The sequence below is a fragment of the Moschus berezovskii genome, chromosome X, assembly GCF_049115385.1.
Source record: "Moschus berezovskii isolate FMDL1 chromosome X, NW_MosBer_1.0, whole genome shotgun sequence".
NCBI lineage: Eukaryota > Metazoa > Chordata > Mammalia > Artiodactyla > Moschidae > Moschus > Moschus berezovskii.
Window position 1 is genome coordinate 147,159,232 of NC_142488.1, and position 13,198 is coordinate 147,172,429.

The 13,198-nt window shown below is 49.2% G+C and overlaps 1 protein-coding gene across 1 annotated transcript in view; it reads left to right on the forward strand.

The window, feature by feature from the left end:
• The window catches only part of LOC148773541 (heparan-sulfate 6-O-sulfotransferase 2-like), a 35,231-nt gene extending 22,746 nt beyond the window's left edge, over positions 1 to 12,485 (forward strand). Inside the window, exons 4-5 of the mRNA XM_088834327.1 lie at positions 10,727 to 11,140; positions 11,963 to 12,485. Coding sequence (XP_088690453.1) covers positions 10,727 to 11,140; positions 11,963 to 12,485 — 937 coding nt within the window. The remainder of the gene's footprint in view (positions 1 to 10,726; positions 11,141 to 11,962) is intronic.
• The last annotated feature ends 713 nt before the right edge of the window (positions 12,486 to 13,198 follow it).

Genomic DNA, 13,198 nt, shown 5'->3' on the forward strand with positions numbered 1-13,198 from the left:
ATGTCAATTATATGTGTGTTCAGTTTGTGAAAATTCAAGCTATGCACTTAGCCTATATTCCCTTTTCTTTATGCATATCATACTTCAATACTGAAACATGCATACAAAATACACATTTTGGTTTTTTACAAAAAACCCACATAAAACAACACTATGAATTTTCTTTATGTCTATTCTTATATCACTTGCATACCAAAAAGCCCCTTAACCTACAAAACAAACCAAAACCAGCGATTTCCCTGAGGGAAGGCAGTGGGATTGTATGCGAGTCAAGAGAAGTTTTGTTTTTTCTACAGTATTTGAACTTTCATGCAGTTTGCAGTCATGAATGACTTGGATCGTTAAAAACACGAAAGTGAAATAAAGGGAAAGGGCTTCCAAGGTGGTCCAGTGGTAAAAATCTGCCTGCCAAGGCAGGAGATGAGAGTTTGGTCCCTGCGTTGGGAAGGTCCCCTGGAGAAGGGAATGGCAACCCACTCCAGTATTTTTGCCTGGGAAATCCCATGGACAGAGGAGCCTGGCAGGCTACAGTCTATAGGGTTGCAAAGAGTCAGCTACGACCTAGTTGGGCTTCCTTGATAGTTCAGTTGGTAAAGAATGTGCCTGCAATACAGGAGACCCTGGTTCGATTCCTCGGTTGGGGAATATCCACTGAAGGGATAGGCTACACACTCCAGTATTCTTGGGCTTCCCTGGTTGCTCAGCTGGTAAAGAATCTGCCTGCAATGTGGGACACCTGGGTTCAATCCCTGGGTTGGGAAGGTCCCCTGGAGAAGGGAAAGGCTACCAACTCCAGTATTCTGGCCTGGAGAATTCCATGGACTGTATAGTCCATGGAGTCACAGAGTGGGACACAACTGAGTGACTTTCACTTTCACTAGTGACTAAACAACAACAACAAAAGAAAGAGTGAAGCATATGCAATGATCCAGTGTCTTATCTGAGGAGAGTACTTCTTGTCCACAGTGGAGGCAGACATTCACGCATGACTGGAGGACACTAAGACACACCTAGCTATCTCTCTGGCCTCTTCCATGAAAATAGCTGCCATTTGTTGGGTACTTATTATCTGCCAGGTCCTGTAAATGGTGCTTTATATACATTTTTCCTCTCTTTTCTCATGGATGCTTTACAAGATAGCTGATTAGAAGTATCCCCATCATATAGATGGGAAAAGTGAGGCCCTGCTTGCCTGAGGCGACACAGCTAGTAAGGAGCCAGATGGAGACCCAAATCCTGGTCTGAATCCAGAAAGTATATTCCTTCCACTGCTGTTGCCAGCTCCTCCAATGGCCTCATCGATTCTTCGGCTGGGATACATCACTGTATTATGATTCATTTATTCATTTAAATCTCTGAGTTCTTAATGCCTCAGTGGAGGTAACACCTGAGGTGTTCCCCAAATTATGTTCATCCCCCTTATGTGTTGAAGTGTACCTCCAGGCATGGGTGGGACGTCTGGGAGAGTGGGGTTGATATAGAAAGAGAGAAGCAGTGTCCTCGACAGGATTGACTTGAACGGGATTTCAAACTGTCAAATTTACCCCAGGTGGCTGGATGCCTAGGGTGACTCAGTCTCCTCCTGGGGGGCTTGGCTCAGTCTAGATTCAAGCTACAGACTTTATGATGTGAATTTGAGCTTGCTGTCAATATGATCCCCCTGTATAGACTGTATTAATAACCTTGGTGCAAGTGTTGTAGACATGGAAAGTGAAACCCTATCCCTGTCCAGGAGATTCCAATCTTCAAGGCATAAGGGCCAAGCCATCCATTGAATTGCAAAAGACTTACAATGAAGGCAGCTGACTCTAGCCTGGACTTGACTCTGAATTCACTGAATGCCATGTGGAGAGGGAGCCTGCTCTGCAGAGGCGCTTAAGTTACAGAGATAAAAAAGCAGCCTGCAGCACTGACCAGGGCCTTTGCAGCAGACTGTCGAGAAGGAAGGGCAGGAAAAGGATCTTCCCAGAGCACTTTGCCTTTGAGGGTCTTTTTTACATTCTTTGACATGAAGTGTGGTCTGTAAATACTTCAAGAGTGACTTCTTTATCATATCAGATCCATTTCAGGGGTCTTACAAGGAGATTCAGTTCAGCCTGAATCTCCGACTCCACATTTTTTTTTTTTAATCTAAGTATTAGGCTACAAACTCTATTGTATAATAGAGCTCAAAGAAGGTTCAGATAATAATGTGTTTAGAGTGAATAGTTTATAACATACTCATTCTCCTTCATTTGATGAAATCTGGCTATATCGGCTACACAGGTTTTCATGATATTAGTGTTAAATAAAAATTTTCGCAGTTGATATCCAACATAAAATGTCTATTTAGGATGTCATGTTGTAGAATCTAATGCAGATGATAAATCACATCTAGCCATACTTCCAGACGCATTCCATAAAGAAAACAGCTTCTCCTGCATTCTGGGTTTGCAACATCCTGGCAAATTGTTGTCATTGTCCTTATTGTTCCCTTGCTACTGTCACAGCATCTTGCATCTCAGCTGGCAGAAGAAAGCCAGGAACTTGCTCATCGAGCAATTCCTTATATGGCTGTCTTCCAGAAGACTCTGGAATACCAAAAATCAGTTTCTGCTTTGACTTGCTAACAAACCGCTGGCAAGATCTGGAACTATAGAAACGTTTAGGGTGAAACGTTTAGAGTGTGTTTTATTTCACTTGAACTGTGTCTTGTCCTGCTCACTCTTCTCCCTGCAAAAAGCACACTACAGTTTGTATCAACATCTACAGACCCATTAAGACAAATAGTACATTTTCTAGACCAAGTCAAAAAGCTGGTTTTTGCAGGGAGAAGAGTGAGCAGGACAGACGCAGTTTGAGTGAAATAAAACACACCTGCTTGTTGACTTGGTCTAAAAAATCAACTATTTGTCCTAATGGGGCTATAGATGTTGATACAAACTATAGTGTGCTTGTGCAACCACACACTGCTCACAGTGTCACACTCTTGGTGCCACAGATGGAGGGTGACATTTGTAATTGGGCAGAGCTAGGACATTTTGATTTTTTTTTTATATTCTATTGAAGCATAGTTGATTTACAATGCTGTGCTAGTTTTTGGTGTACACCAAAGTGATTCAGCTACTGATCTATCTATCTATAATAGTTTGCATTTGTTAATCCCAAATTCCCAATCCATCCTTCTCCCATTCTCATCCCCACCTTGGTAACCACAGGTCTGTTCTCTACGTCTGTGAATCTGTTTCTGTTTCATAGATATGTTCATTCGTGTCATATTTCAGATCCCATATAGGTGATATCGTATGATATTTGTCTGTCCCCACCTGGCTTACCTCACTTAGTATGACAATCTCTAGGTCCACCCATGTTGCTACAAATGGCATTATTTCATTCTTTTTTATGACTGAGTAGCATTCCATTGTATATATGTACCACATCTTCTGGAGCTAGGACACTTTTTGTACAACCTCATTGACAAGGAAGGGACTAGGTCACTGGGCACACACACGGGCTGTATTTCCTTACATCAATGGTAAGCTCTTTGAGCATGTAGACTGGTGTCTGTTGAACATATTGGGGGAACAGGTAGGATATAGTTAGTGCAAAGAAAACATTTTAAAATCATGTATTGTCAAGGAAGGGGACAACTGACATCTCTTGAGTGTCTAGTCTATGGCAGATCCTCTGTGAGGGACCTTGTGATTACCTCATGTTGGCTTGCGTGCTTGGGGGTATCAAGGGAGTGGTCAGCAGTGACAACTCCACATCAGCTGTGAGCCCTCAGCCAAGGTCCTTTGGCCCTACCAAATGCCATTTCCCCACAGATAAATTGAGGGCAAGAACAGCTGCCTTGTTGAGTTATTTTGAAGGTTCAGTCAGTGTCTATGAAAGTATTTGGTAAACTAAGAAGCCTTAGACCAAATATTGTTATTGGGAACTGAGGAGAAATTTTAAAAATGAAGAAGCCAAGGTCCCAGCCTTCCAGAATGTTATTTCATGGCAGAGTGGACCAAGTTGCGTAAGACACTTCCAAAAAATAAATAAATAAATAAATAACCGTATCAGATAGTGTGGGTGATGTCCCAAGGTTTTGTGTGCATTGAGTTACCCAGTTTGCAGTGTCTGCATCTATGTGTCCGTCTTAACTATTAACAAAGTTCAGACTCTGAGCCCCTAACCTCGATCTCCTTCAGTGTCCTCAGAGCATGTGCCACCCCCCACACCATGATCTCTCTCTTCCTAGGATGAGGACCATCTAAGTTTCTTGATATTCCATTTGTGGACAGGATGACTCACTCTCCAGCTCATGCCCAGATGTCTTGGAGCTGGATACGCATCACTGGGACACTGGACTCACTGTGAAGATTGACAGATTTGGGTTCAAGTCTCAGCTCCACTGGGCTTCCCAGGTGATGCTAGTGGTAAAGAACCTACCTGCCAATACAGGAGACATAAGAGACACAGGTTTGATACCTTGGTTGCGAAGATACCCTGGAGGAGGGCATGGCAACCCCACTCCAGTAGTCTTGCCTGGAGAATTCCATGGAGGAGGAGCCTGGTGGGATACAATCTATGGGGTCACAAAGAGTCGGGCACAACTGAGCACAACAACATGGCACAGCTCCACTACTTCCAAGCTGGGTGGCTCTAATCCTGAACTCCATTTTACTCATCTGTGAAATAAGTACAACAAAAGTAACCACCTCACTGGGCTGCCAAGTATTTTTTAAAAAATCTATTTATTTGGCCATGCCAGGTCTTAGTTCAAGCATGCAGAATCTTTTAGTTGTGGCACATAAACTCTTAGTTGCGGCGTGTGGAATCTAGTTCCCTGACCTGAGATGGAACCTGGGGCCCCCTGCACTGGGACTGCACAGTCTTAGCCACTGGGCCTCCAGGGAAGTCCCTTGCTAAGCATGTTAATTGAGAGAGGCGTCAAGCCAAGTGCTTGACACATGATAGGTATGGAGTCAGCGAGGCCTTCCTGGCATAGTCTGCTAAGAATTCTGGAGTCAGCCTACAGGTGACATCACCATGGCTAGCCATCCCTGACCATGCTGCAGAGCACTGCAGCTGGCATCCTTGACAAAATGCCACCCTCTCCTCAATTGCCTCCCATTACAATTCTAACCCTTCATTCACTCTTATCAACTCTTCTGAATGGGGACTGAAAGTTTGTCTTCTGTAGCAGCTAAATATTTCACAAGATGATACCCACTAAGGAGGCTTTCTTCAGTGTGGATGAATGTTCACCGTGTTTTTCATCAAGTTCATTTCCCTCTGCTGCTCTAAGCTTGTAGCTTTCTGCATTCTCATGCCTTTCAGTGAAATCTGGATTTTGAAAATAGGTACATGAAAAAGTAAGTCCTTTTCTAGGTTTTTCTCTCAAGCCCAGTTGAGTCTAATCTGGCTCCCTCTAGTTAAAAATTAATTTTCACTTAGGCGGTGACATGTATGATTTCTCTAAACTATTTTTTCTCTTTTCCTGGGTTGTTCTTATAAAACCTCCCTCTTCAAGCCCATTTGGGTGCCAAAGAGATCCTTTTCCTCTGAGCCACTTTGCCCCCAGAGGCTAGCTTCCTCTAAATCCTCCAGATTTCTCTGAGATATAATTTTCAGCTTTTGTACTTTATTATTCAAAACTAGAACTCCCACAGAGACCAGCCAGGAGATCAGCAGTGGGCATGCTCCTCTCTTGCGAAGATCCCACAGTAAGCAAACAAGTGGGAGGCTGTGGGCCAGGCAGGTTCATTCTTGCTTTTGTTATTATCATTATTAAAACCTACCTAGGGCTTTTGTGTCCCTGGGAGCTCAGTTCTCAACACTTTTCCCCAATCCTTCAGTTTTGACTTTACTTTCCAAGTCAGCAGAAGCCCGGGAGGTTTATTTACAAGTTTCTCTCTTACCCACATGATCTAAGAAAGTTGCCTCCTCTAAGTCCTCCTTTGGCTTTTCTGACTCAGCCCCAAGCTTGAGGTCATCTTCGGTAGAGCATTTTTGGCTGCACAAAGGCTACAGAGAGTGTGGTCCCTCCTCAGCTCTTGTTGGTAGCAGGCATAACTTAGATCACAGCAAGTTCCTTCTGGGACCAGTCTTCTGTCTTCGGAGTCATCTGATACGGCCCCTCCATTTACCAAGGTCAGGAGCTAAATCCCAGAGAGGTCAAGAGACTAGCCCAGGGTCACACAGTGAGCTGGAGGCAGAACTAAGACTCAAACATTGTTTGCTTCGTCTCCAGCTTGCGCTCTTTCTACTCAGCCACGGGGAAAGGGAGTTGCTGGCCCAGCTCTGGCTCACGCTGGATGAACACAAAACTGATCATGTTTTTCATGACCGCTGTGGTTTCTCAGCTGATCAAGTCGAAACTGCTCTGGCCAAATCAACCATTAACTTTTGAAGTGAACAGAGTCGAAAATTACTGCCAATAATTTAGAGTGGGGCTGGCCCTGTAAGTTCTGCACATACATAAAAGCCTCCAGCTCAGCTCCCCAAGCATCTCCTCCACTGCCATTATGCCTGTTTCATGGTGTCTCTTGGTGGGGATCACTTTTCCTCCTCTTTTGTGGATGTCTCCTGCCAGGGTTCACACGGACATGTCTCATTCCTCAGTGTGATTAAATGGATCATTTTATCCTTTCGTCACCCAGGGATGCCAGCCCAGGAAAGCACTGGAGAGATGTGAAGGGTGGGTGAGACAAGAATGTAGGCAAAGAAAATGTGGTGGGGGCAAAGCCAGCCCCACCCCTGTCATTAAATATATGTATGTTACTGTTGTGGGAAATATAACCAAGAGCTCAAACCAAAGGTATTCAGAGTTGAAAGTGAAGAGAAATGGACATTTATACAAGGTGTACTCTTTCCAGGAACTTGACTGAGTACCTCCCACAGATTGTTTTAGTGAACTCATATTATAACCGAGTGAGGTTGTTACAGCCCCATTTTCATGGATGAGAAAACTGAGGCACTAAGACAGCTCAGAGAGCCCTGATGAAACCCCAAGGCAAGGTGCTCTCCAAACCTGTGCCCTCTCCTTTATAGAATAAACTCATTTGAGATTGGCTTCCAGCTTCTGGAAGGTACCTGGTCAGGCTATTTTATGAGTGGAGACTGAGGCCCAAATAAGTGACATAACTGTATCAGGGGTGGAGTCTGACCTGCTTCCCCTGGTGGTTGCCAGGCTTTGGTTGGCCTGGGCTTTCAAAGCCCTGCCTGAACAGACTCCTCCAAAGACTGTCGGTGAGAAATGGGGGTGTCACTGTCGGGGAAACGGTGGGCAGTTCTCATCAAGAGAAGGGCAGCCATGGGTCTGATGTCCAGAGTTGACCATGAACCCTGGTCCGGTGCTTCTTTCTCTTGCCTTTGCAGCACATGTTCATTCAGCACACACATTACCCCTACATCCTCCTCCTCTTTTAATTCCTTTAACCCCATGTGTTTTTTTAAAGGTTAAACAAATAAATTCAGTGCTTCATAGGAGAAAAATAGACAACCATTGAGAGTGCTGTCTATAACACACTGAACCTGTTTAGAGTATTAAAGCTCAAATTTCGGAGCAGTGCTTTTATGAAGGAGGACTGCAGAGTCCTCCTCATGTTCCAAATCCTGAATCCCAAATATATACACAGACGACAACTCAGGCTGCCCTAAGGAAGAAGATGCAAAGCCACAGACTTGTCCCTCAACCCCATTTCCAAAAGAGGGCTGATTTCAGAGTATGAGCATGCATACTAAGTCGCTTCAGTTGTGTCTGACTCTTTGCAACCCCATGGACTGTAGCCTACCAGGCTCCTCTGTCCATGGGATTCACCAGGCAAGAATATTGGAGTTGGTTGCTATTCCTGACACTGAGATCTCTTATGTCTCCTGCATTGCAGGTGGATTCTTTACCACTAGCACCATCTGGGAAGCCCTTCTGGAGTATCAGGATCTTTGTTGCTCAATTCCTGAGGGGAACCAGTTCCTGCAAGATGGGCCCAGCCCAGCATTGCAAGAGGTCTTGGAATGTCCTACGAAGGTCCAGGCATGGCCTCAGGAGACACATGGGAAGAATTCCCTCTTCTTAGCAGGGAGCCTTTTCACCCCAGGAACAGTCATCTGAGACTTGTGAGTTCCCCTACTTCCCCGAAGACAGTTTCTTCCCACTTTTAGGAATCCAGATATATGAAATCCACCATGAGAGAGTAATTTCTTTATTTTTCTTACAGGATAAGAGTAGAGGAAAGTCTTAGAAATGCAGATACCCTCCAGTGAGCTGGTGTATATAGTCACACTAAAATATACTCAGGTGCCTCAATAGTAAAGAATCCACCTGCCAAGGCAGGACACTCGGGAGACATGAGTTTGACCCCTGGGTCAGGAAGATCCCCTGGAGGAGGAAATGGCAACCCCATCCAGTATTCTTGGCTGGAGACTCCCATGGACGGAGGAGCCTGGTGTGCTACAGTCCATGGGGTTGCAGAGTCAGACACGACTAAGTGAATGAGCACAGGCATCCGAATTCAGAAGCCAGACTTCACAGCCTCATCCTGTTCCTTCTTTGTGCAGAGAAAAACTACAAATCTGACTGCCCCTTTCTCTGAGAATCAGATTGACTGTGTGCATGTGTTCCTCTATATGACCTAAATGAGTAAATCCTGACTATTTCCTGCACTAGTTACCCACCCCCATTCAAGGCACCTTCCCATGTTCCAGTCCCATTGATCTCTCTTAAAGAAGGAACTCCAGAGTCCTTAGAGTCACTGGGGGCATGAATGTGTGTGACCCACTGTGTTCCAGAAGTGTTTCTCTGGGGACCCACTGAATGTACTGGTTGGTGGGAGGTGGTCCTCATATGGAACCATGAAGAGAGCCACCTACTTAAGAGACCAAAGGGGTCAAATGGGTAGCCTGGGAGCAGGTAGGGACAACTCGCAGGTTGAGTTCCTCAGCGATCCTCATGGCTCCCTTGGCTCTCCCCTCACCTGCCCTTGCAGATGTGTCCCACAAGCCTGGGAGCATCTGAGGTGCTCTCTGGGAGGCCAAGATGTCTGCCTTAAAAGGTGCTGTATCTGACTCCTTAGTCTGATGCCTTCTTCCATCAGTTGATCCCCCCACCCCTCCCCGGGATCCCCAGGTAGGTGAAATGCCTGAAATGCAGGATTCTCAAGAATCCTTCATGCTTGCCACCAGACAAAGGGACTCTCACTGTCCCCAGTAGCTTGGGGCCACGTGGAAGTCCAACCAGGACTGGGGATGTCTGGGGAGGAGGTAAGGGCAGGAGCACAACTGTGAAATCCCATGAGAAGGGTCCCTACTTTCACTGGCCCATGACTCAGTTGGCACATCTGAGCTTAAAGCAGGAGTTAAACACTGCCTCATATTTGGGATTGCCCAATCCCATCCCTGGGAAGCCCTGGTGGCTCAGTGGCAAAGAATCCACCTGCAATGCAGGAGATGTAAGAGAGCAGAATTCAGTCTCTGGGTCGGAAAGATCCCCTGGAGGAGGAAATGGCAACCCGCTCCAGTATTCTTGCCTGGAGAAATTCTGTGGACAGAAGAGTCTGGCGGGTGACAGCCCATGGGGTCGCAAAGAGTCGGATGTAGAGACTAAACATCAACATCAAAGGCCATCCTCACAGTGACCCAGATGGTCAGAAAGGAGTTAGTCCTATTTTACAGCAGAAGAAAGTGAGGCTCAGGAGGGGCAAGTCATAATCCCAAGGCTGCCCAGCAAGCAAATGACAGAATCTCAGGTCTGGAGACCAGTGCTCACTGCCTTACTGCACAGAGAGAATAGACGAGGGATGAACAGAGCTCAGCAAAGGATCAAATGTTCTGAGGGAGATCCTGGGAGTGCCTGTCTCTGGAGGGACTAACTGCCATCCCCAGGACTCAGTTCACGGGCCCCCACCTCCCCAACAACACTGTTCTGAGACACCTCTGCCAGCCCGAGCTCCTTCTGCAGAGGTGGGACTGGACACCGGTGGACACTCATTCACAGAAATACCAGTTCCCAATGCCTGATCAATCAGATGGGAAGAGTCAGAGTCCTGAGTCTTGGGGCCTTGTCCTAAAGGTACAGTCCTTCTTTCCTTGCCAATCCTTACAGTGCTGGTCCTGCAGCTGAATAGAGCCTTTCTGGACACTTGGCTTGTGGGTGCTCTGTACCTGTTTATTGAAAGAGGTGGTGGTGTTAGGAAATGGATGGCTTCCTGGGTGCAAATCCTCAGGCTCTGTCTTGGGCACATTCTTTTCCCTCTCTGGGCCTTCTTCTTCATTTGTCACATCACCTTGGATTAGATACCCCCCCATGTAGTATTTAATCCTGTGCCTTTCTTTTAACAAATCTTATGAGTGAAGCCTTCCTGTAGGCACGGGGCTTGATGCTGGGGATTGAGAAAGAAAAGGGAAGTAATGACCTGTCTCTTCTCTAAAAAGGCTCAAATTCTCATTCTGAAACTTTTTTTTTTTTGGTTATGCTTTGTCCTTCATGTTGACTTACCTTTTCAGAAAATGCCCCTTCTTCCGTTGGACAATGAAAACTGGCAAGGAGAGAGGGGAAAGGTCCAATTTGCGCCTTTGCTATTTTAGGGGAGGCTGAAATTACGAGCCCAAGTGTAGTTATGTGCTCACTAGAGTGACCTCCGTCCCCCCAAACAGGAAAAAACCCAGGTCTTCTGCTTAAGTGGTTTGAGTTCTTAGGCGGAGGCATTATCACAGAAATCCAAGGTTGCTCCTGATCCTTAGTACCCTGAGTTGCCTGAAGGCGGAAGTGGCACTGCCCGAGTCTGCAGCTGCAATCGGAGCAAGGAACGCCAGCCCTCATCAACTGTCTCCGCTGGCATTCCAGAGTAGAGGCCGAATTGGCATCAAGTCGGCCTAGATCTGTCACCGCCCCAGTCCGCGCCGGCCCTCCTAGGGGTGTGTCTCACGGGTTCAACTCCCACCCGCTCCTGGAAGAGTCCCTAAAGGTTTCTTCCTCTCTGGCGGGAGCAGCGCGTGCCCCTCTCTTCGCGCTACAGCTCCGAGGCCCCCGCAGGCGGATGCACGACCTCAGGAGACACGGGGACCTGGGCTCCCTCTGCCGGGCCTTGCTCACCTGGGACCCGGCCGCTTTGGGTCACTCTCTGAAGCACGTGCTCGGCGCCACATTCTGCAAGATTTGGAGTCCCCGAGCCAGGCACGTTTTAGGCGAAAGCGGACTCGCGCTTCTGGGCCAGGGCGAGAGGGGGAGCGGTGCGGGAAGGGCAAGCCACCGCAAGGAGAGGAAAGGGCGCCAAGTTCTGGCTGGCCCGCGGCTGCCGGGCTCGGGGGCTCTGGAGGGGAGCGGCACGCGCTTGGCTGCGCTTCAGCTCCTTCCCCGCGCTTCCGAGGGCACCCTTAGCGCAGCGTCTCTGCTAGCAGGTCGGGGTGCTCGGGGCCTCCCTTCCCCCAGGGGAACTCCAAACGCCATAATCTGAACTCCGTCAAGGCGGTTCCAGAGGTGGGCAACCCGGTGCCGGCAAGAGGAGGGATTCGGAGGCAAAAGGCCAAGCAGCCCGAGATTGGGCAGGCGAGGAGGGGGCGGTGTGTGGGCCGAGGGGACTGGGGGGCAGAAGCGCCAAGGAGAGTGGGGTGGGCGAAGCGGAATGGGGATGTGAGCCTCAGAGCCACCAAGACTGGAATGAGATGCACGGAGGCTCAGACCCGTGGTAGGAGTTGGGGAGTGAAACAACCGGGGCAGGCGGGGTCCCACGGGTAGGAAACCCGTCGAAGCCGCTCCAGAGAGCTCAGGTGTGGAGAGAGGGCAAACGGCGAGAGGTCAGGAGTCGGGAGGGGAGGGGCGGGGAGGAGGGGTGTGCGGCAGAAGCCACAGCGCTGAGCCTGCGGGAAGGAAGGAAGGGCGCAGCGAAGGGAGGGGGAGAGGGGATCAACCGTGGCACCAGCGGAGGGAGCGATGCGGGCGTGCAGCGAGCGCGGGCTGAGCTGCGGGATTGACTTAAGGAGCTTGGGTTTCCCCCAGCGTCGGGAACATGGAGGAGAAATCAAACAAGCTGCTGCTGGCTTTGGTGATGCTCTTCCTATTGGCGCTGATCGTCCTCCAGTACGTGTGCCCCAGCACAGAATGCCAGCTCCTCCGTCTTCAGGCGTTCAGCTCCCCGCTGCCGGACCCGTACCGCTCAGGGGATGAGAGCTCCGCCAGGTTCCTGCCCCGTTACACTTTCAGCCACGGCGACCTTCTGTGCAAGGTAGACTTCGACATCAAGGGCGATGACCGGATCGTGTTCCTGCACATCCAAAAGACGGAAAGCATCACTTTCGGCCGCCACCCGGTGGGCAACATCCAGCTGGAGCAGACTTATGAGTGCCGCGTGGGTCAGAAGACGTGCACTTGCCACCGGCAGGGTAAGCAGGAGATCCGGCTCTTCTCCAGGTTCTCCACGGGCTGGAGCTGCGGACTGCACGCCGACTGGACCGAACTCACCAGCTGCGTGCCCTCCGTGATGGACGGCAAACGCGATGCCAGGCAGACACCGTCCAGGTAAGTACACGCCCGCAGCCGAGCAGGGTCCCGGGAGCAGAACCGGGGAGCTCACCCGGCGCGGCGGGAGGGCAGAGGATCGGAAGGGGCGGCCGATCCGTGCGGGTAACGCAGGGAGCACCTCAGCTCCCATGTAGTGTCGCCCGGGCTTGGCTGGGCTGGCGCCTGGAGCCCTGGAGCGTGGGAGCAGTGCGCTCTGGCGGCCACAGGAAACTCTTCCATTCCTACCCCGGGACGTCTCCTTTGTTTGCACACGGGTTGGCCTGCTTGGCGGTTAGGGGTGCGCGGGGCGAAGCAGCCGGGAGGCCCTGGACGAGCGGCCCTGACAGCCGCCGGAACAGGGTACCGAATGTCAATTCCGCACTGGAGCGCCCCAAAGACCCGCACTCTTCGTATAGCTTGCCTGAGCCCCTCCAGCCTCTCTCTTTTCTCTGAGCCCAGGTTCCCAAGTTGTCTTTCTCTTCTGTGAGGATCCCGCATTCTTGCCCCTCCTCCCAGGCCTTTCCCCTGGCTTTGTTTATTCGCCTCTCTTTCTCTTGCTTGGGATCTTGTCAGCTCCTGGCTGCTTGCTCTTTCCTTCTTGCTCCGTTTCCCTTTCTCACTTTGCTTCCCGCCCTTTCTTTAACCTTTTCTGTTTTTTTTTTTTCCCCTCTTCCTTCCTTACTTTTTTTTTGCCTTGCTCCCCCTTTCTCTCCACTGGTTCTACTCTCCTTGGGC